This window comes from Clavelina lepadiformis, chromosome 8 (genome assembly GCF_947623445.1).
Source record: "Clavelina lepadiformis chromosome 8, kaClaLepa1.1, whole genome shotgun sequence".
Taxonomy (NCBI): Eukaryota; Metazoa; Chordata; class Ascidiacea; order Aplousobranchia; family Clavelinidae; genus Clavelina; species Clavelina lepadiformis.
Genome location: NC_135247.1, coordinates 12,620,602 through 12,643,045, shown reverse-complemented (window position 1 = coordinate 12,643,045; position 22,444 = coordinate 12,620,602). Strand labels below are relative to the sequence as shown.

Genomic DNA, 22,444 nt, shown 5'->3' with positions numbered 1-22,444 from the left:
ATGAGTGTCTGAGAAAATAAGACAGCATGATAATTTGTTTTTGTCGTAAGATGGCACAAAATTGTTGACATATATTGACAAAAGACTAGCTTACGTGTTTTCAACTATTTTAATTGAAAAAAAGAAACCCAATTTTAAATTCTGCCAGGATTTTGCTGCTCCTTAACTAGGATTTTCTTTACTAACAAATTAACAACCGAAAAAAATGAATTAATGTGTGATAACTTAAAAACTGACGGACACAGCGGTTTATCGTTGAGAAATGATTATTGACAACGTAGCTTAACGCAGTTACTCTACTATGGGACACATTGCCTTGACTTGGAGAGCTAGTCAAATAGCCTACCTCAATGGTGCTGAGACTGATTTCCATGTAGCCTACAGTAGGCTATTTATCACTTTTGACTTATTGGTTAAATCAATACGTCATTATTTGTAATAGATTTAATACAAAATTGTCAAAAGGTGTCATGATAAGATATAGCCTCGAAAAAAAACACAAACCGCATAGGGTTATAGAACAAACACAAAGTTTCTTCTGTAATGGGAAATTAGAAATGTCACATGGAAAATTTCTTTATTCACAAAGCTTTTATCAATTAAAAACGGACTATCTACAGCTCAACCAAAAAGCTCTTATTTGGTAGCATCACTAAATAAACACTTTTCTCAAAATTAGTTTGTAAACTACATGCATGCTACATTTGAAATCGAAACGAAATAATATGACGTTATGTGGTCTGTACAACAGGTAAAATTTAAGAAAGCTTGCCTACTATAATTTACAAGAAACGCAAATTACATACAATACAAGCTGTGCGATTGCAATGCGCTAATAAAAAGGATACGCCCTGGTTTTTATTAATTCATTTGAGTAGAACTATCGTTTTGGTTCTTGTATTTAATTACCGGGATCCCCAATTTTTCAAATCTAGCTTTTGAAGTTTTGCAGACTCTAGTATTTCCAAAACTTAACGCCTATGTATATATAAATGTTATATTGGAAATGATTAATTAATTATTGAAGGCCAAGCAGCGCTTGTCAATTTTTCACAGATAATAAAACTGCCCAATTGCTTTTTATAAACGTTTTGGAATCACTTATAAAAAATTTAAAAATGTGTATATACAAGAAACAAAAAGTATTTATACTTTGTTTCAACGAACATGTTTTTGATATTATCTCAATAAGTAGGCCTCTGTCTTAGAGTCTTAGAGTCTTAGAGTAAAAGATTTGCTTTTTTTTGTTATGCAATCTGGCACGGTGGTCACAATAGGTGCAAATGCTGTGTTTTTTAGTTGATTGACTTTCATGTTGGCATGAATGTAATCAGTAATCAGCAAATAAAGGAAGAAAAACTAAGAAGCTATTTCCATTGATTTTTGTGAAGTTAACTACTGTCAAGAAATGCAACTTTTGGGAGACACTTGGGTAGGCACCTAAGTTTTGTAAGCCAAAAATCATACTTCTCTGAATGCTATTTTGATTATTTTATTAAATTTATTGAAGTGTTTATTTTGTTTTTATTCTGTTATTTAAACTTCATCCTGGAATATAAGAAGCCGTCAGCCATCAGAAAATGAAATAATTTTATTTGTTCTTGCCGAGGCGAGGCTTCGGTTGTGCGAGCCTTGATTGCGTCAATTGGCTTGTGGTCAATCAATAATGAAAACTCACATCCTTTGACAAAATAGCGAAAATGTTTCACAGCAAGGTAAAATGCGCACAATTCTTCGTGAAACGCACTGTATTTGGTTTGCGAGTCAGTGAACGGTTGGGAAAAATGCTAAGGTTTCCAGCAACCTTCAATTTCTTGCTGCAAGACAGCGCCACAAACAACAGCAGAGGCATCGGAAGCGGTTTGGATAGGTGCGCCCGGAACCGGATTTGCTGAGACGACTTTTATTAACTGTTCTTTGATTTTGTTGAATGCATATGTTGTTGCTTATGCTTATAAGGATTGCAAATCACGCTGGCGATGCGTTCAGCGTGCGACGGATTAAACGCCAAAACAACCTAATCAAATTTGTCAGGATTAACCAGAATGTTACATTTTCGAAACTGAATTTCTCCCATCTCAAATTAGCGCCACTTGGCCAGAAAGGCAGGAATTTCACGGCTTTCATTTTCGCAGAATGATTGACTGGTGTTAAATGAACATCGAGAAGAAATGGGTTAGTGGCTGAAAACAGGACAGAGCGACGCTGTATCGGACTGTGACTCAAAGTTTGCGGCATATCAAGCAGGAAATCACTGCGGAACTCAAACAAAAGCTTATCAACAATATTAGCACGAGGTGGCCCAGATATGTCAAAAACCAAATCACGAGTAATATGACTGGTGGCCGGGATAGGCGGCGAAGGAGAAATTTGACCATGACGTAAAGTTTTCTAGACTATAATCCTATCTTATTAAATTATGTATTTTTTAATGGAAACACCATCAATTCATATTAATGTCATTTTCCATTAAAGCCTTTGCAATTAGCGTCATTTTAGCGTCCCGGTACTAAACCATGTTATATTTTTTACCTTTACTGCACAGTCGTTAAAACTCTTGGATAAAATGTCTGTGATACAATAATTCAGTCTATTATTGCATTCGGGTTTAGTATGCAACTACAGGACGCCTACGTATACTAGACCCCAGCTACTCAAATTGTGACGTCATCTGGTTGTGCACTTGTATATTAGACCCGCGAATTCTATTGGTGTCTTATTCGATTTGATTAATTTAGGGTTTAGTGACCGTACTAGGCTTTTTGTTACCAGCAATTATTACCTTAATTTTTAGAGCATGTTTCAAGCATTCTCGGCTTTGTTACTTTTTCCCGTTCTTTGGCATATGCTAATTACAATCGGCTTGAACTCTTTGTTCCCATCGCGCTTTTGACGAAAAATAAATAAATTGAGTTATTCTGTGACCTTTGATTACAAATAGAGACGGATCTAGAAAATTTTTAAGGGGGATGTTCCATTCGTCTGAAGTTTTGGAAATGGTGATTCGCCAAGGAACGGGAATTTTGCCAAGTTTAGTTTACTACTGCTTTATTTGCTTTCATATCATCACCATCCAATGTGGTTAGTGAGCTAAAAATATACAGTCAGACCTCGTTAATCCGGACAACTTTGTTCACAAAATGCTGCTTTTATTGTGCATACAAAATTGGCTATTGTTTTCGTTATCTACAACAAAAGCACAAAAACTTGCATTCACAACCAATCTTTTTCATTTCGCAATCTGATTTATCGAATTTTTTTCTATTGATTTTAATTAGCACATCTGTTCTGAAACTTCTGTGTCAGGATCAGACAGCGGGGTTTCCGGATTAAATGGGTAAAATGCGTGTGAAGAAATCGGTTCCCTGCAGTTTTGTGTCGGATAGCAGGGATTCCAGTTGTTTGAACAACTTGTTCAGAATTCGGATTACCGGGGTCTGACTGTATTTTTTTAGAAGAATAACTAAATCGTTCTTCGCCTAACTCATTCCACCGCTTGCTTTCCCTGTTAAATTACCGAAAGTATAAGACGATATACAAATTGACAAGAGTTGTTGGTTACCATGAGTAACGCGTTTCGTTGAGTATGAAGTTCGTTGTTTTTCGGGAAAAAATAGAATACGTTGGGCTGCATGATATAAAATGGGTTTAAATTTTACCCATTGTTACTTTTTCCCGTTCTTTGGCATATGCTAATTACAATCGGCTTGAACTCTTTGTTCCCATCGCGCTTTTGACGAAAAATAAATAAATTGAGTTATTCTGTGACCTTTGATTACAAATAGAGACGGATCTAGAAAATTTTTAAGGGGGATGTTCCATTCGTCTGAAGTTTTGGAAATGGTGATTCGCCAAGGAACGGGAATTTTGCCAAGTTTAGTTTACTACTGCTTTATTTGCTTTCATATCATCACCATCCAATGTGGTTAGTGAGCTAAAAATATACAGTCAGACCTCGTTAATCCGGACAACTTTGTTCACAAAATGCTGCTTTTATTGTGCATACAAAATTGGCTATTGTTTTCGTTATCTACAACAAAAGCACAAAAACTTGCATTCACAACCAATCTTTTTCATTTCGCAATCTGATTTATCGAATTTTTTTCTATTGATTTTAATTAGCACATCTGTTCTGAAACTTCTGTGTCAGGATCAGACAGCGGGGTTTCCGGATTAAATGGGTAAAATGCGTGTGAAGAAATCGGTTCCCTGCAGTTTTGTGTCGGATAGCAGGGATTCCAGTTGTTTGAACAACTTGTTCAGAATTCGGATTACCGGGGTCTGACTGTATTTTTTTAGAAGAATAACTAAATCGTTCTTCGCCTAACTCATTCCACCGCTTGCTTTCCCTGTTAAATTACCGAAAGTATAAGACGATATACAAATTGACAAGAGTTGTTGGTTACCATGAGTAACGCGTTTCGTTGAGTATGAAGTTCGTTGGTCATTGACACTTTTGTAAAAAAGGAATGCGTACGTTAATGATACCCGGATACTTTATCCGAAAAGCCATTGTTACATAGCAACTCACACACTGCTTTGGTGCACATGGACACATTTAAGTGTAACGCTATAGGCTACATCTGTATTGCACCATAGCCTTTTGTATATTGTGCTTAACACAACCAGGGAATCAGATAATGCAAGGAGACTTGTGTAAGAATGTCTTATTTCTCTGTTTGACGACATAAGCAACAATGACGCAAACTGTGTACGTTGCCGCTCGTGTTTATTAGCGCAAATTAAAACGCTTCATGTAATAGTAAAACAACACGCTCTATGAACATGTCTACTTTCTTTTTTTGCTAATGATTAATGAAAACAAGCAGATAGCCACTTTTGATAACATCAAGCGAAGTTTTCAGGTATAAAAAAGAAATGAACTTTTTCCGTAGTATCCACCACCACCTGTTAATTAAGTGGTACAGTAGCGGGCCAGATATGCAGGTTAATCAAATAACTCCGGCACGTATAGTATCATAATTAAGATGACAATACCAAAATCATATAATTGTAATCAGTATAAACAATGAGTGCAGAAATAGACTTATTTTAATAATTAAATGAAATAACCACTATGATAACTACTAACTAAATAATAATTACAGTATACGATAATAATCGATAGGTCGCGTTTTTTCATATGATTATTTGGTTAGTGTTCTCATCGTAGTTGTGTGGTTATTTAATTTCATAAAATTAATAAATATGTTTATTTCCGCACCGACTTGTATTTCTTGAAAAAATAACTTGTTACACGGGTTAGGTACTTTTAGAAAAAAGTGCCGACGGTACGTAATTCTGTACTATAGTACTGCGGTACTGCTCACGGCTGGCCAAGATAGATTTAGTTAAAAATTCTGGCAACGAACGTTTGAGACTTATATTTGTTGAAATTTGTTAAGAGTAGGTTTGAGGAAAAAAAAAATTTTTGGCGCAAGGTTTGTGTGCATACTGCTCTCAATGACTTTGAAAAAGTATGCGCCATTTTTATGACTGTTTAGTCGTGTTATTGTAAAAGCAATTCGTGCACGGTAACAAACGTTTGTTGTGGATAACTGGTGTAGGAAATCGCACGATTTCTGAAGTGATTGCTGTTTTTTTTTCATAACTTTATATCTGTTACTGAAACTTCAAATGCTTTTTGCAAAATAAATAGTTAGTCAAGAAAACGCCAGTGCGTTGTTTTGTATGCTTATTTACTATAAGCTTGTTTTTTCAAAGTTGTACTAACCTAGTAATGTGTACTTTTCCACAAAAGGTCGATTATAAAACGTCTGTCAGGAAGATCATAACAATATAACACGGTTTCATACAGAAAATGACCCCATGTAAATAATCAGCAGTGAATTGTATTTAAATTTGAAACTTTATTTTTCAGTAATTTTGTCCCATATTTCATGGAATGGCCCTGAAGTGATGTTGTTACATGCCACAATTGGTAGACACCACGTCACCAACAAAAAAGTTGGACTGTTTTTACCTTGGTAGTCTTTACCTTAATCTTTATCCGTGGACTGAGGGAAGTCTTTGCATAACTTAAACCCAGCAATGATATCCCACAAAGAGAAATACTATGATGTAATATTGTGGACATGATAACCCTTCTAGTTGTATAACAATGTAATAAAATTGCGGTAGATTTTTTTTGAAGCAATAATGACGTAATTGTATAATTAGTGGAACATGTGATGCTAATATAAATTTTCATGTTTTGTATTGATGCTTTTATCATACGTCCTTTTGACTCTTGCTTATTGTCTTTTTTGACAAGAGAACTCAATGTAAATATTTATAACATGATGTTGATAACAGTGTACTTTGGAAGTAGGTTGAACTACTTTTTACAATGCCTCAAATACTTGTTTTTCACCAACATAAGAGATCTCAAATACTGCAGGGATGAAAATATAATGTAACGATGTGACCCATACACGTATCTTTACGTTCAGTTGAACAACAAAATGACATTGATACGAAAATATGGTGGAAACCATCTGATTATAAGGTGCCACTGTAGTAAATTCATCGTTTCTATTTTTTCTGTCAAAAAGTTTTGATATAACATTTCTTTTACTTATAAATGTTGTGCATAGTCCAAAACGTTTAGGGGTCGGTGCCTATGCATTTTGTATTATTTTATCTATTGTATGTCAGTCATTTTTTGTTACCTATTCACAGTTATGTTTAGTGTGCTATACTTGTATACTTGTGTTATGACAAATGTTGATGATTCGGATTTATTTGTTGCCCTTTATCCATTTATCGCTGGTGGAGGAAATCAACTTTCTCTTCAAAAAGGTAAGTTTAGATTACATCTTTCTGTGTAAAAAAAGTTCAGTATTTTTAGGAAGTGAGGATGGGATCGAAATAAAATAATTCAATATGGCCAACTGGAGTAAGATCAAGTGAAGTTTAGGTATACAAATAACAAATACAGGTACAGCTAAACAATACACTTCAAGTGCTATTACATGAATTGGTGAACTAAGTTATATACAAAATTAAAGTTGAAGTTTGATAACGTAGTCCACATGTAGGCACACTGCTTACTGTTAAGTTGTGATCATTTTCTGTATAAAATTGTATTTTGATAAAAGGCTTTCAATTCTATCTTATAAATATACGTACAAGTAGGTATCATGTATCACTTTTCAGTGATTACTATTAATCATTAATTGCCAGGAAGTGTGTTTCAAAATTATCATTTGTTGTGATTGTGTAGTAGCAATGTAAACAGAAAATAGTTGGGTGTGGTCATTCATCCTATGATTTGCAGTTTTGACACTGTAAAGTTTTAGTATCAAGTTTATAAACTTCAATCAGTAACTAGAAAACACTTTTCCAAGAAATGATGTAATGGTATTAAAAATGCCACCCAAGCAGCTACACAGTAACTGAATCGCTATTAAGCTAAATACTTTATATTTATTGTAGTTTGAAAGAATTAATTATTAATTTGAGACATGGACATTCCTAATTAATCTTAAATATTTTCTTACAGGTTGTCAGTTGCAGGTTTTGAGATATAACAGAACTGGAGAATGGTGTGAGGCAAAAGTTGTCAGTTTAGGAGACAATACATCTTCATCACAAGAACTCAAAGTAGGATCCAAAGGTTGGGTTCCTAGTAACTACATTACACTTGCAGCCAGCTTAACATTGCATTCTTGGTACCATGGCGCAATATCACGTGCTGCAGCGGAGTACTTATTGGCAAGTGGAATAAATGGAAGCTTTTTGGTAAGTTAGTAAACATAGCAGTATTTCTTTATTCATATTTCTTTGAAGAAAATTAAGGTCTGAGGCGATTGTGTTGCACAAATTCAAGGCCAAGTTATGGATTTGTGTCTTTGTGAGTTGAGTTTGCACCATTTTACAGAGAAACAGGATGCCTATAAATTGTTGTTTTCACACATATTGCTGGACAATTTCAGTTGCAGGCAAATGTTGTTCTTGATCTCAATGGAACAAAGTTCATTTATATTTACTAATACTGTATTAGTGTTTATTTATTAAAATAGCAGCTGTAGTTTTTATTGTTTTCGATTCATTCATCATTTTATATCTGATGTTTGCCAGGGATTTCATGTTTTTGTTTAATTGAATGTGCTGGAAAGATGAGATTACTTTACTGTTTAAAACATAAAATAATAGTTAGGTTGTATGTTAAAATTGCAGCAGGGCTAATTGACTTGCCGGTTGTGCATGCAGGGCTTGAAAATATTGACATGACTTTTATGTTGATTAAGTAGCAGTGAACCTACTATGATTTTCTGCTTTGCTCTGTTTTATGTCATGTTGTTTAACTATTGTGTGGTGAAAAAACAGTTAGATGTTCGTTTTTTAAAAAAGATGTCTTACGTTAAAAGTTGTCGCAAATATTTCTTCACAAAATCATCTGTGGGAGGGGTGCCGATGGGCAGAGTGGGTTATTCAAGGTGGAAAGAAACAAGTCTCGAACTCTTTATTTATCTCGCACTACCAGTCGCAAGTGGTCACTAATAATTAATTAAAGAAACAGTTTTCAACTCTTTGTTGTGACGCTGAAACGTAATGATATTACAGTCAAGCCTCGATTTAACGGACTTCGATTTAACGGACTTCGGATTTAACGGACTCAATATGCGCAGATCTATGAGTAAAAGAATGTACCAAAAGAACGGTTTTTATTGTTTTGGAATTCGCCAGGCTACTTGCGTGAAACGATTAGAAAGCTGTCTCTCACAACGTCACAATACCAGCGTATTGTGATCTATCAGCGTACTCTGTACGTCACAATACCAGCGTATTGTGATCTATCACCGTACTCTGTCAGCGTACTCTGTACTCTGTTAGCAAGAGCCTTCATTCGGTGCACCTTAGAATCAGTTAGAACCTGCCTGTGTTTAGTACGGTGCATTATGTCTAAGCCAAATGAAACACGTAAACGTGTGAACTTGTCAGTGATCAAAAAAAACTAGAACTGATCAAAAAGCTTGAAAAAGGGGCCAGCGTTGCGAGTGTTTGCGATCAGTATGGTGTCAAAAAACACAGTCTCAGACATTAAGAAGAGCAAGGACAAGCTGTTGAAATACGCTACGTCTTATTGTGTTGATGCGGCGTCTTCCAAGGATGGTAAAGTGAGCAACAGAAAACATATGAAGATGGGTAAGGAACAATCTTTGGACGCAGCAGTTATGAAGTGGTACGTTCAACAACGGTCCAGTGGATTGAATGTGCGTGGGACAGAGTTAATCGCAGCTGCTGCTAAACTTGCTACCAGTCTTGGCTTAACCGATTTTAAGGGCAGTGATGGGTGGCTTTGGCGATTCCGGAATCGCCACGGATTATTTAACGAGGTTCTGCATGGCGAGGCTGGTGATGCAGATACGGCAAGTGTGGCCCCCTTTCGCGAAAAATTAACAAAGCTGATTAGTGACGCAAGCCTCACCCTATCTCAAGTATATAAGGCAGACGAGACGGGAATTTTTTGGCGTTCTATCCCGAAGAATTCTCAAGTCCGTCAGGGTGAGGAGAAGACCAAGGGGAAGAAGACAAGCAAGGAAAGGCTGTCGGTCCTGGTCGGGTCCAATGCCACCGGTACTCACCGACTGAAGCTAGCCGTGGTGGGCAAATCGAAGAAACCACGGGCATTTAAGGGATTAAACGTCGAGCGTGACCTGCCAGTAGTTTACTACAACTCTAAGAAAGCTTGGTTTAACTCTGCAATATTCACTGATTGGTTTTTCTCGCATTTTGTGCCTGCGACTCGGAAATATCAAGAAGTGCTGAAGATTTCTCCTGATGATGTACGAGCGGTCCTATTTTATGCGGCCCGCCGGCACTTGCAGAAACTCCTACTCATCACTTATTGTTTTAATTAAACAGGTTACATGACAAAATATTATTCCCTTTACGAGTGTGTTTTTCTCTTCACTTTCAGTGCGTAAACACACACACGCCAGTCGCGCATGTATTGCAACATGCTTTCAGAAACTAGCCGTACACTTCTCACGCATTGTTTGATTCAATTGTTTGATCATAAAATACAAATACGGTAGCGGCTACCGTAGGCCTTTGTGATGAAGATTGCGTAGCTTTAAACGTAACTGAGTGTGAAATGCAAAAATTGTGTTTAATATGAATATGCGTTTATTTACACACCGGGTAAATTTTCCTACTTTGTAATGAGAATGTGCGGCCCGCCGGCTGCAACATTTTTTCTAATGCGGCCCTCAGTACGAAAAGTTTGCCCACCCCTGGTCAACGATATAGCAGAGTACTTGACTGTACACTGTACAGTAGTGGGAGTACGTTATTTTCGATTAACGGACTTTTTCCAGCAACGGACTGCTGCTGGTCCGCATTTGTACGTTAAATCGAGGGTTGACTGTATTAGGATTGCTAAATAATCGAAATTTTACTTTGTACTCTAGTTACTTTGTACACTTCCTTTACTTTTTTATTCATTATTTTTTTACATACAACCAAGTTCTTTAATTTTAATTTTATACTTACTAGGTTATTATATATATTATGTACCTTCTTTTCATATGTAAATATTTCTGATACACTTTGTACATTTTTTTTGGCAGCTCACTGTGCAATGTTATCAAGAGAACCAGATTTAATGGAAAAAAGTGTTTTCAGTACAGTTAGCTATCTTAGGAGTTACTTTGCCCACAGAAAAGTTTTTAAAAACAGAGGACATTTTGATAATCTGATTTGCAGTGTGTTTGACAAATTAAAGGTCTACTATGTCAATCAGTTTGAAAAATACATGTTAGTCAGATCTGGTATATCTTATATGAGTTGGGCCACATTGTATTCCAAAGATGCTCTGCTTTGTATACACTTGTACAATGTACATTGGCAACATTTTTCCTGTTGCAATGCCAGCAAACATGATAGATGTTGATCCTTTGGAATAATTGTTAATTCTCTTAGGATATTTCATTCCACGTTTGAAGATGCATCGTTTCCTGCCTGGGTCATCTGATAAATTAATTTCATCGTAATTTACTATTGCCTCTGGTTCCATGTTCAAAAGAATTTCTTTTAGATGGCTAAAGTAGGCATTCACAGTTTCAGCAGTTATTTCTACTCGTCCTCGCTTAATATTTTAGCAGCTTTATTTCGTTTCGGGAAAGAATAACCCAGTCTGAGCCTGGAATATTGTTATGAAAGGTGGCAATATGCTTTCCTTGTTGTGTCAGTACTCTGTAACCAATCATTCTGATGTCCAACATATCAAGAAGCTGACCCCAATTACCACATATTTGAATTATCTGGACTAGTGCATGCTCTTCGGCATCAGAGAATGCTTTTCATCTTTCAACATTCTGTAAATGTTGTTTATCACGTTTGTTTTGGGTAGTTTGAATTGGAATTCAGCTTTTGTTAGAGATGTCCTAGAGTTCATTACCTTCTGTAAATTTTCTTCAGTGTATTTCTAGTATCTTCTTCATCCAAGCGCTCTTTTATGACTTCTAGGCATTGTCTGTCTGAAATAAAAGGCTCTTTGAACTATTTAACTAGAAAACATTATACATTCAAAGCTCTGACTCTTGTTAAGCTAACTTAAATGCTATAACATACTAAGCTAAACTGTACGAGTAAGTCTAACTTCAGTTAATCCTTAGTTAACCAAATCAATTTTTTTGCATTCTCATTCTCGTAACCTTATTGCCTATCTTTACCAAAATATGCTTTGCAAAGTAACCCATGTAAACATTCAGTTATGATATATAAATGTAAAACAAATATTTTTACGAAAAATCTAGTACCTTCCTGCTCCAAAAGCTGTATTTGTGTTAACAATAGGGCAAACTAACATGTTATGCAAAATCATTACCTAAATCATATTTATTACCTTTGCACTGCGGAGAAGTTTTCAATGTTTAGTTTTTAGCGAAAATAAGGTTTTTAACTTTTTAAGAAAAAAGAGATGTAAGATTATTATGAAACAGTTCTTTTGACATTATTTATGTATAATGACCAAAAAATTCAATATAAAAAAATGCAAAAAGAAAGTATGCAAAGTATTCCCTGCTGTGCAAACTAAGCCCAGTTTACTGAACCGATTTTTACCGAGCTTTATTTAAAAAAACAGTTTTAAACGTTTTTTCTCCCAATGTGTTAAAAATATGTTGAGGTGAATGAAGCCTTGAATGATCGGTAGATACGATGGTATTATAGACCAATGTAGACTATTCAAAAAGTAAAATGAAACAAGTGAAAAAACGCAAGCTATAATTTCATCTATGTCATCACATAGGCACTGCATATGGAATCATGCTGTGCGATAGGTATCATTAACAATTGTGGGCTCCGCGCCAGGATACTATCACTTGCTTTTACCATCATGCTTGACCATCTTATGTATAGCAGAAAGTCAGCAACCGTACTGTCAAATGTCAACGATCGATTTCTCTGCCAAATTAATGGAAATTAGCTCTCTTTTTTAGCTATTTAGAAGGTCTTGCACTAGTACGTATGAAGTGAAAATGGGTGGTATGTGCAAAACGAATGCAATAGAAACTTTTGCAACATGTGGTTTCAATTCTAAAACAAATTTAAATCAAACCAAAGCATTGCCCTGAACAATGGTCACTGTACTATTTATTTGTAATGTACAGCAACTAAGATACAGGCTCTCCAATGGATGACTTAAGCTGATTATTGTATAGCTTAATCAATATTCAATTCACTCAAACGTGAAAATGTATTTAGATAGAAGACGACACCATGTTTATGATTGGTAACTGTAATACAAGCAGGTTGGTATTGATATACAAATATTTTGACAATTTGGTAAGATTTACATATCTTTTAACTAGACTGCCAAATTATATTTTTCCATTAACCACTTGCCACACAGCATGTGTGACCTGATCTCTGCCAAACTTCAGAGATTAGTCACTATATGAAGTAGATTGGACCTGGTTAAAGAACACCTGATTAATGCCTACCAAAGTTGCAATACCAGCTTTCGTGTACAGTTATTTCTTTCAACTACAAATAAAACTAGGATTTTTTAACCCTTCTTTACTTTCACTTAGTGCACCAACACAATTGGTTTAATTTTCAGGTTCGAGACAGTGAAAGTTGCCCAGGTCAATTATCAGTCTCTGTGAGATGTAATGGATCAGTTTACCACTATCGCATAAACAATGATAGCAACAACCTGGTCTGTACTTGGAAATTGTGAATTATATATATATACCGTTTTATTTATTTATTAAGTCAATTGACTGATATGTTTATTTTAGTTTTTTATTTCACCGGAACACCGATTTAATACTCTTCCTGAACTTGTTCATCATCATTCTTATGCCCCAGATGGACTTATCACAACTCTTCATTATCCAGCGTCAAAGAATAATAAACCTACTGTAAGTTCTGTATTTCATTGTCGAGTTTGTTTTTTGAACATTTTTAATTACTGTCCTTTAAAACTGAAATCTACATGTTGTTGAAGCTAGGTTTATAGCATGTCTCCTGATTATGATGAATGGGAAGTGGATAGATCTGAAATACACATGAAGCAACGTTTAGGAGGTGGACAGTATGGTGATGTGTATGAAGCTTTATGGAAAAGGTAAAGTAGATTGACTGTTCATGTTTAATCACTGTTTGTCAGTGCTTTTCAACCTTTTCCAAGACGGCTAAATGTAAAAAGTGAAATAAAACCAGGTTTGGTTTGCCAGATGTAACACAGAATTTATTTCACCTATATAGCTAGGCATTATGAGTCTGTGAAAATAAATAAAACACTTCAACAAAAACAACACGATCATAACCAAAAACTGGAAAAACTAAAACTGATAAATCAATGAGAATTAAAACTATAAATAAAATACACTATCCTCCATTGGCAAATTAAACAGCTGTGTCCCGCTTGAACAAGGGTGGTGAATGAGACAGGTACAAAACCATAACGTTAAGGTCAGGGAAAAGCAAAGCAAAGCAATTAAAACATTAAAACTTAAAAAAACACAAAGCTAGTGCTTCTTTATTACTGCAAATGTGCAATCAATGCCTTATTATGACAACATTGTGAGAGTTGTTGACATGCCAAAGGAGATTTGACAGTCATTCCTATTTTGACTATGACCGGCTGACAACACTCTGATTAAAGAATCAATTTTGTCTCTATTTTTATTTAGATATCGGAGTATGGGTTACTTTTTAAAAAAAATATCTTGTGGGCCACTTGAAAGGACTTGTGGGTAAATGCATTTCGTGTAACATAAAAATTGACTTTGTTGACCTAACAAAAGTTTTACTAAATAATTTTTTGTTACTTGTATATTTTTATTAAAACGTGTAGACTAGCATCTGAGAGGATACTGATAATCGTATTTTTGAATAACATTTTTACCTATTAAAAATTGCCTCTTAGGTAAAGTGTTTAGCCTCTGCTCAATATTTATTAGCCTACTATTTGCTTGCAACGCAGTCGTACTCCTACAAAGTTTTGAGGTAGCAGTCTGTACTCGGCAAAGTATACAAAGCGAAACGAATTTTTCCCCACTAGTATTTTAACAATCGTCATCGTATTTATTATAACAAAATTGACTTTATTACCCACCGTAATAGTAAAATTGGCTTTATAACTGCTTAAATTTATAACTATTGACTTTATATTGCTTCAAGCAATACACTAGTCATTTAAATTGGAACATTTTTGCATACCCTTAGGAAAGTCTTTGCAAACACTCGGCAAAGTATAATTTTTATGCCTATGTATTGTGGTAACCTGCACGTTGTTTTCATAGTTATAATCGCACTGTTGCTGTCAAGACCTTTCGTGAAGACACTACTAACACTGAAGAATTTCTTAAGGAAGCTGCTGTCATGAAATCAATTAAGCATCCAAATTTGGTTCAACTTTTGGGTAAGCTGTAGGCACAAAGATAGTATTGGACTTAGAAACTAGATTTATTATTTTTTTTTAGTAATCTTAATACTTTCATGATGATGTCACGATATACAAATATTTATCTTTGACCTGCTAAAAATGCCTGCTTTACCTGGGTTCTTTGTGTGTATGTTTACTTTAACTTTCTATTGTTTTTATGTTGTTTTATGTATTTTTATAGTGTTGTTTTTTTTGTCAAAATAACTACAGCATGTTGGAAATCATTTGATTTCAACATATTGTATTTCCAATTACTAATAAAATCTTAAGATTGTAAACATATTTTTTTGGATTGTTATAACTGTTGTTATGTTTGAAATTTAAAGACTTCAATTTTTAATTTGTTTTCTGTCTTCAGATTTTAAGCATATACTTTTTCTAATTAGTGTGTTTAAAATATTTTACTTTGTCACTTTCTTCCAATCTTAAAATTTTGAACATTTTGTTCAGGTTTTTATCATTATTTTCATGTGCTTAGTCCTCCAAGGAAGATGCATAAGATTTCTTAGCTTTTAACTAACTCTTTCTCTTCAAGCTTAGTATGATTGTTTGATGTGATTACAAAAATTATGGAAAAGTTTGATTTTGTTTCGAAAAAATTCCTCTTCTGTTTATTAATTTCCAATTTGTTAGTACAAATACAGTGTTTTACAAGTTGAAATTAATTTTATCAACTAGCCTACTAGTTATGATTGAGGTTAATTGATTTCCAGCTTCTTGTTTTGCTGATTTCATATTAAATTCGAAGTCGAATGCTTTTAAAGACTTTGTTTTCCTCCGGTTTTATGAACAAATTTCTTCAGTCAACACCTTTTATCGACATTTTTCAAACTTTTATCTTCCGTCAAACTTTGTATGGTTGCTGGCAGGGGTGGATCTAGAAAATTTTTAATGGAGGTTTTCAGTTCATTTCAACATTTGAAAATGGGGTTTTCCCACAACAAAAAACAGAATTTCTGATGAGTTGATTTTATCGCTCGTTTACTTGCTTTCATATCCCCTTCTTTTTCTTTCGGATAGACAATTTAGGTTATGCTGATAGAGGTAATAACCACTTTATGCATCAGATGGGTCTTTTTGAGCTTCACAACCACCCGGTGGACATAGGACTGGGCAGAGCTTTAGTATACAATCTGCAGTCTGTGAATCAACTCCACACCAGCAGGAGGGTGATGGAAAAAGTACCCAGTGATATATGCTTTTGTTAAAGCGACCAGCTTTGGTCCTGAGACAATTTAGTTTTACCTAGGATATGCGGGGAAACTCTGAGCACTGGAATACATCGATGGCTGGTTCCACAAAAAACTGGGAAAGGCGAACAACATATTTTCATTGGTCTTGCCATGCCAAGTTGACGTTGAAGCTCGTTTTCTGCAAGGCACTTGGGTGAGGGTGTTTGGTTGGCGTGTGTAATTCTCCACCATGCTAGGGGCGTACGCAGCAACGTTGCAAACTAGTGCCAATGCTGCATTGTGCAGTGTGGTAGCTTTTGCCCTTCAAGGAGTTCTGGCTAGGTATCTAAGGAGATTGTTTCGTACAGACTCCTTGCTCGTGCTGTCCAGAAGATACTGTTTAGATGTCAGTTTGCTTCCCAGTTTAACAACAAGATATTTTAGCTGTGTAATGAGTTACTTGTAGATACCGGTTGCTTCAAGACATGTCATAATCAGTCTGATAATCAAATATGTTACCCTATTGCCTTACAAACCTTATTCAAATAGAATCAATTGTTAGTACACACATATCACATGAACATAACGATCTTAAGTGATCATCATCTCCCCTTATCCAATGTAGACATACTGCCATTACTGTAAACTGTATCAATGCTAGGTTAATGTACGGGTATATATAAAATACAAGCATAAATAAGAGCGTTATCGACACTGTAATAATAAAAACTGAGAAGAAGCAAAAGTGAAGACAAACACTGAATAAAAGAGATAAACTATAAAATGAGATTCTTAACACTTTCTTACACACCACTGTACCGTATATACAAAGTTTGCTAGTTGCATGGTAGACCATGCGAGGTATGAAATCCAATGACAGTTAAACATTTTGTGCATGTCCACATTATATACACAAATATAGGTATATACACAAGGTGATATCGTTTTATGAGAGCCTCATGACCCAGTATGATTAGCAAGTTGAGGTTGGACTGATTGGCCGATGTGGAGTGAGGGGTCCTTGCTCCAGCCATCCAGGTTGGTTGAAGTTTCTTAGGTTGCATAACAACTAGGTGTTCTGGGTTGTTGTGGCACTGACACTGTTGTTCTATTGTATAAGTGCTTTGAACTAGATGATGGGATGGAAGTATCGCTGATAGAACTCAAGTTCGCAGGAGAACTTGAACTAATTAATAAAGTTGGTTCAGGTATTTCGATTGTAGGTTTGACAAATCTGGAGTTGCGCCGCACAATGCGACCAGATCCATCAAAGCGGACAAAGTATTGTCGAATTGGGAGTATTTCCAATACCATACCGTATTGGTCCTAGAGACCACTTTTTTCCTGGTCTTCCATTTTGCTATACAACTCCTTGTCTTGTTTTAGGTTCGGTATTTGTTGACATGTTTTAGGTTGGCATCTTTGTGTTTTGATTGTAGTTTTTACAAAGGGTCATATTTCTGTGTGCTAACAAGCCCCTCCTTTTTGTGCCAATTCATTCTGAGTTTGTAATGCTGAGGATGTGGTGGTAGGAAATCAAATAGTTTTTGATAAAACAGAATTTGTGATTGGCTGCGATGAAATATTTGGGCAATGAGGTGTTTTAAAACTGCATTATGGCTACAGCCGCTGAATTGTTATTTAATGAACCATCGGCATTGGTGTGGTCATAAATGATGCGCTTAGCTGCTTTCACTCCAAGCTCATCCTTGCCATTAGATTGTGCATATAAAGCACAATCTAATGACTCTGAGACTCTGTCAGACTCTGTCAATGAGACTCTGTCAGTTACTCCCAAAGATTGTAAAAAATTTTGAATGTCACGAGATGGGAATTGTGGTGATTAGATCACCATCACTGCTCGATGCTCCTAGAGCTCCATATGCTGCAAACAAATGGAATTCTTGTGCAGATCTGATGATATTATAATGTTATTATCGTCCTATTTCATTTGCTTATCAACAAATGCTGTGCCATAATTTGGCTTTGCTTTTCAGTATGCGTCCCATTTTATATTACTTCTGGATTAAATAAACCGTTACCACAGCGCACAATGCACTCTCTCTCTTTCTTCAGTCGAGTTTTGCAGTGATATTGCAAGCATCTCTTTCAATGAGTTCTGAAAACAGTAGTTGTTTCGTTGTGAATCAATACTACAAGTATTTTCAAGAACATTGCCAGTTTGGTTAACGTAATCAGAAGTTAACGAACATGCATTTCAACACAGTCAGATTAACGACCAATCAATTTTAATTATATTCAAGCCACTAATAGGCAGATACGCGTAACCAACCACTAAACCTATCCACTAGAACAGGGGTGGGCAAACTTTTTGTACTGAGGGCCACATTTGAAAAAATGTTGCAGCCGGCGGGCCGCACATTCTCATTACAAAGTAGGAAAATTTACCCGGTGTGTAAATAAACGCATATTCATATTAAACACAATTTTTGTATTCCACACTCAGTTACGTTTAAATCTATGCAATCATCATCACAAAATTTAATGAGACTTGTGCAACTGTTCACAGTTTTACGGTTACGGTAGGCCTACGGTAGCCGCTATCGTAATTGTATTTTATGATCAAACAATTGAATCAAGCAATGCGTGAGAAGTGTATGTTGCAATACATGCGCGACTGACGTGTGTGTGTTTACGCACTGAAAGTGAAGAGAAAAACACACTCGTAAAGGGAATAATATTTTGTCATGTAACCTGTTTAATTAAAACAATAAGTGATGAGTAGGAGTTTCTGCAAGTGCCGGCGGGCCGCATGCGGCCCGCGGGCCGTAGTTTGCCCACCCCTGCACTAGAATAAGATAACACATGCCCTCATGCTCAAAGTATTAAGCGCAGATTTGCTGAAATGGCCATTCAGGTGATGCTGTGAGGGTCAGTGGTTTTTCTTGGATTGCTAGGTGCATGTAATGTGCATCTTCTACAGTTTGCCAGATAATTCAATATATCCTAGTCATTCCTGGCCATTAAATACATTGATTAGCTCGACCCTTCATTCCTGTGCATTGCTGATGAGCTGCATGCAGGATCTGTGAGGCTTGTGTGCATAAGCGTTTTGGTATGACTACCTGTGTATTCATTAAAAGGAAAGTAGATAAACGTTCACGTACACTCCAGGTTCCAGAAAACTCGAATAGCAAGAGGGCAAAGGTGTTGAGATGATGGGAAGACATGGTGAACCATTTGAGCTAACTCTCAATAACGATGATCAGTGGAAACCGGTGATTTAATTTATGGTAAGGTTATGGCATCCATGGATGCCTTTTCGCCATTCAGCAAGTACAAGGGAAGTATGGCCATAAATTTCATGTCTTGTTCTTCCAAGTTTACTACAGATATGTTATTTGTGTCATTTATGTGGGCTACTGCTGGGTACTGAGATATGGCATCTGCTCCTGTGTGTAACTTGCCTGGAACGTGCTTGATTTGGAATTGAAATCTTAATGTTTTCACTTTTAAACAATAAATGTGTGAGTTTTTAATGGTTCCAAGATCTCGATTTTTTAATACATTTAAAAGAGGTTTGTATTCAGTAATTCCTGTAAGGTCTTTACACCCCAAGATGAACAGCTTAGCGTGATCTTTCAGCCGGGCCAGCAAAGCGTGAGCCAACGTACATGATTTACTATCCTGTGTTACAGCAAGTTGTCTTGTCTTTGCCAAGGATACATGAACAGTGTTTCTGGAATAGCAGGTTGCCCAAGCCCTCTCTGCTCCATTCTGTTGTAATGCAGATGGGCAGCTTAGTGACAAAGGTGCAAATGTCTTTGAATACAGCATTGATCAGTTGTCTTTCAAAGAATCAAATATCAAATATTTTCTTCAATGGGCTCAAAGGACATTATACTAGGCCATTCAGGAGGTGGGAGCCGTGTTTGCAAACATTCAGTCGCATGCTCATTGGTTTTTCCAATAATGTTTGATATGTTTTCATCTGATTAGGAAACTTAAGAGGATTTAGTCGCATATCTATGTAGGCCTGTTTACTAAAATATATGTGGTTTACAGGTTTGCCACAAATGATAATAATTAAATGGCTACTCTGTGGTAAGCTTGCCAATTTGAAGCGTATTGGTAAAAAGTCATTGCAAACAATTGGGGTTGTTTATTGGGTTTCACTTGCAATTGTTCAAGGTGATTAAGGCCTGCTAAGCATACTCCTGCTTATCTATCACGAAATGCAGTCATTGGCATTGAAGAATTGTTGCCTGGATTGTTTGAAATCAGTGGCGTCAATCATGCATCTATTTCCCAGTTGTACAGTTACATGACTGCGTGAGTGACACAATAAGAGGCAGGTCAGTGGTAGCCAAGATATGGTTGAATGAAGCGTTATTATCTTGTTCATGGAGCTGATTTCCGAAGCTGAAGGATTAGTTGACTGGAGTCGATTAAGGCATTTACTTTAAAAAACTTTGCTAAAATTGTTGCAGCTTTTATACGTATGACCTTGTTGGTTCCAAGCAGGGTGTGAGGTCGAGCGAGCATGAAGTAGAGTAAAGCCACAACTACGGCAGTAGCGAGATACGGTTTGTCAACGTGAAGGTTGTCACTTCGATTGCTTGTAATCAGGGGTTTTGAAAAAAGAGCTATGGCTAGGTAGAATGACCTGATCAGGTATTGCAGCTTACGAAGCAGAAACCCGTTGGTGACAATTGTCTTTAACATATCACCTCGTGCTAAGATGCCTCTTTGAATTTCTTTGTTATGTTGGCCCCTGATGAGTTGATTTTTTACATGAGAGTCCGTGAGATCCTGTTTACATTGTTCACAGGAACATGAAAATATACATTCTTTCGCTGCGGCCTCGTAATTGGCTTTGTATTTCAGAACAGTGTCAGTCGGACCCTGTAACAAGTTTCCAAATTGCATGCGCAGCACTGAAATATTGGATCGCTTGGTAACAATATTCTTTATGTGAAGTAATAAATCAGTTTCTGGTAGTGTGTTAATGACAGTATCTCGTACAACTTCAGCGTGTACGGAATACAAAATGTGAGGACTTGGTACATCTTGCATCATGCATGAGTGTGAAGGATTTCCAGTCCTCAAGAAAGCGACAATGTTAATAAATCTAATATAAAGAGCACTCCATGTGCATTCTAGTTCAGTGGTTCCCAAACGGTGCGCTATAGAAAATTGCCAATTGCGCTTCAAAGCTAGTCTTTAAACTTAAATTTCTTATGGGAAAAAAAACGTAGATTAGCAGCAGGCTTTATTGAAATCAATTTTCATCGGTGTAATATTTTTCACAATATGTAGCAATGCTTTTGTTATTGAGTGACAATTATGCATAGAGATAAAATTGTTACCAGGTTCATTACAAAACATCAACTTTATTGTCATCTCATCTACTTTATTACATTTGCAGGTGTGTGTACTTTGGAACCACCATTTTATATTGTAACTGAGTTCATGAGTCGGGGCAACTTATTGGAATATCTGCGGAAGTCCGACAAAACTATAATAAATGATGTTGTATTACTTTACATGTCTGTTCAGATAGCATTAGCAATGGAATATTTAGAAAAGAGAAATTATATCCACAGGTATGTTAATATTGCTCAGTTTCAATCGAAGTGTTTTATAAATAAATAACCAAAATTGATGTTTTGTCTAAATTTCTTAATTGTTATATATTGTGATACTGACAAAATCACAGTTCGAAAGTTATTATAGATACAGCTGTTACCAATATACTGTGTTTCTCAAAATTCATCTTGGCAAATTAGAATGAAACCAGATTTTTTAGGTTTGTTTTACATGTTGTTTCCTGACACTATCCACTAATGAATGTTCTACAGTCAGTTCTTTTAAATTTTGTTGAATATGAATATGTTTGTATTATGTACCATTTTTATTGATTCAAAGGTTTCAGACATTTCCAAGTGCAGATTAGCTGGACTTTTGTTTGATTAAGATTGAAGTTTGTCATGAGAGTAAATGAGTTCAATTAATTCCAATGTAGTGGTTAGAGAAAAGGTTTTCAACTGCGGTACTGAGGCACACTAAGTGTTCGCAGGCATGTCATGTATATTTATAGAAGAAATGTTTCTATACCTGTTGCTTCAAAATAGGGTAGCTAAATAATTGGAATTTTGAAAACCGCTTTTCACCAAGCTTTTTTTATATCCCCAATGTATTAGAAACATTTGGATTTGAATGATACACAATATTAATGAACCAAGCCCTCAATGATTGTTAGATATGATGGTATAGAGCAGTGGTTCCCAACCTTTTTTGGTGTCGGGGCCGAATTTCAAACTTCATAGTACGTATGGAGCCGTATGAAAACACTGAAGTAATTATAACGAAAATTTTAAAGCATGAAATCATGTACCAACGAATA

At 35.8% G+C, this 22,444-nt stretch overlaps 1 protein-coding gene across 3 annotated transcripts in view; it reads left to right on the top strand.

Annotated features, from left to right (window-relative positions):
* Window positions 1-5,310: 5,310 nt before the first annotated feature.
* Window positions 5,311-22,444, top strand: part of LOC143469883 (uncharacterized) — a 34,136-nt gene continuing 17,002 nt past the window's right edge. Inside the window, exons 1-7 of one of the 3 annotated variants that reach the window (XM_076967757.1) lie at window positions 5,311-6,801; window positions 7,505-7,743; window positions 13,073-13,171; window positions 13,254-13,376; window positions 13,467-13,582; window positions 14,763-14,881; window positions 21,467-21,644. In XM_076967757.1, coding sequence (XP_076823872.1) covers window positions 6,651-6,801; window positions 7,505-7,743; window positions 13,073-13,171; window positions 13,254-13,376; window positions 13,467-13,582; window positions 14,763-14,881; window positions 21,467-21,644 — 1,025 coding nt within the window. In that variant the 5' untranslated portion in view covers window positions 5,311-6,650. Of the gene's footprint in view, window positions 6,802-7,504; window positions 7,744-13,072; window positions 13,172-13,253; window positions 13,377-13,462; window positions 13,583-14,762; window positions 14,882-21,466; window positions 21,645-22,444 lie in introns of those variants that run through there. The other 2 variants (XM_076967756.1, XM_076967758.1) reach the window with 2 other exon arrangements.